The 2,059-nt window shown below is 38.6% G+C and overlaps 1 protein-coding gene across 1 annotated transcript; it reads left to right on the top strand.

Annotated features, from left to right (window-relative positions):
* Nucleotides 1-147: 147 nt before the first annotated feature.
* Nucleotides 148-561, top strand: LOC138865058 (uncharacterized; the record flags this gene model as incomplete). Its single annotated transcript, XM_070134314.1, is given in 1 exon segment — nt 148-561. A coding segment is annotated over 1 exon segment (237 nt), but the record flags the coding sequence as incomplete, so codon positions are not given.
* Between the last annotated feature and the right edge of the window lie 1,498 nt (nt 562-2,059).

Raw genomic sequence — 2,059 nt, forward strand, 5'->3', positions numbered from 1 at the left:
TATTGGCCAATATTTGGTTAAAATTCATCAATTTCAACTTTGCAAGTACGAAATTATCCATCAGCGAGTGAATGCGCCATTTCCTACAGAGGATCCAACTGTATAAGCGCGATCGTCACTTGTTTTACTCGCCTCCCAGGTTTATTGATTTTTCTCTCCTTATAGTGTTCGTCGTCAGCAGAAAATCTCCCTCAGTGTCTTCAGTGTCTGACATGGAATAGTGATGTACTGACGTTTGTGTCAGCCTGCCAGCGTTGTTGACCTGAGACGAGTGTTGCATCCCCTTCACTTTCCCCTCGAGGACGTTGAGAGAATCCCATCAAGATGAATATGTTCAGTAACATGTCCACGCAAGTGTCTGGCCTGGGAACCAGCCTGGGGTCGTGGTTCAAGAAGGAAGGAGGGAAGGAGGAAGGCGCCGAAGGCCAGGAAGGGCAGGAGGGCAAGAAGGAGCAGACGAGCCCGCAGGAGCAGCATTCCCCAGCCTCTGCCAATGCCTCCGAGCAGAGTGTCAAGGGGTCAGCTGACGAGAATGAGGACGCTGCCTCCCAGCACTCGGGGTCAGTAGCCTTTGCTTTGTTATTGTCTTCTCCTTCTATTTCCTCATGTGGTTTTTCCTCACGATTTTCTCTGTTGTGTTTTCCTCTATTTTTTACTTACATGTATAGTTTCCATTTTCCTGTATATCCAACTTTTTTACCTCTTATTCCCCCTATTTGTGTATTCTGATTGTGTAATTATGTTTTTTCTCATGTCCACTTAAAGTTGTGCAATGAATTTAATTTTGTTGTGCAATGAGACTTAAAGCAGACTTTTCTTTGTTAGTAAAAGGAGGTGTAATGTGCCTCTTAACTGTCATCTTAAAATTGATAAAATGTGTATTTTGTTCAGACTTTTGTATTTTATGTCAAGTAAACTTTAAGTAAACTCTTAATTCCTGTAAAGATAGTTGGTTACAGTATCATTATTATGTGTACTTAATTTATACCTGAATTTAAATCCTGTAGTATATTTTGTATCTGCAGTGTGCTGTGTATTTTAGGCGTGTTCATTTGGAGATCAATAAAGTCGGGTGATCCGTCAAGGCTTCATTAAATATTAGAAGGATAATTAATTTGCGTTTCACGGCTAGGCAAAGAGAGCAGCACTTGGGAAAGGGTAAGCGAATTGCCGTCCGAATCGCAGGTTGCGCAAGAGGAAATTCTTTGCTTTGTAGTTGCGTTTTGACTGGTGCTTGGCAGTTAAATTTTGTTGTTGAATTAGATCTGTTTGTGAAGCGGCTGTGTGGAATGTTATAGTCTGAACTAGAGTTTCTTTTGTAGATTTTTTGCATTACGTTGCAGTTTCATGCGCTGGTGAAGTTGCAGGGTAGTGATCTGTGAAGGATTAAAGAATGAGCTGTCTATAGAAGTTATTTAAATTCATATTAAGATTTAGCAGAAAGGTTAGTGATTCTGTATAACTTTCTTGGCTTATTAGTAATCCTTGTTTTTCTCCCATTAAAAGAAGGAAGATGAATTTTTATTTGTTAAGGGCAAATAAAATTAACCATTAAAGTATATCAAAGGATAGGAGAAAGCTTTGAATGGAGGTCAAACTTAGGTTACTGATAGAATCTCAGATTATGAGTGGATTTGGAGCTGAAAAATATATGTAGTCAGAACTATTTGCATAGGAGAGCTAGGTTTTTATTTCTGGTAAAATTAAAATGTAAAGTTATTGCCTCATGGCTAGAAAAAAGAGAAAAAGTCAGGTCTTCATTTTTAGGGAAAAGATCATGAAAGCAAAGTCATAATGTCAAGACATAAATTAGAAAAATATCTTTCACATCTTGAAAAAGGCTGAAAAACTGTTATGTTGAGAGAAAAAAAGGGAATGTAGGGTCTTCATGCCCCCCCAAAAAAGAAAAAAAAGAAAAAAAATCTTGCCAATCACATCATAATTAGGCTAGATCATGTCAAAAAAGGGAGAGGGATGGGAAGAAAAATGTCCTCATGTTGCCAACATGAGCTAGAAAGTCATGTCATCATATCAGGAAAAAAGTAGGGAGAGTTGGGTT

The sequence above is a fragment of the Penaeus vannamei genome, chromosome 19 (genome assembly GCF_042767895.1).
Source record: "Penaeus vannamei isolate JL-2024 chromosome 19, ASM4276789v1, whole genome shotgun sequence".
Taxonomy (NCBI): domain Eukaryota; kingdom Metazoa; phylum Arthropoda; class Malacostraca; order Decapoda; family Penaeidae; genus Penaeus; species Penaeus vannamei.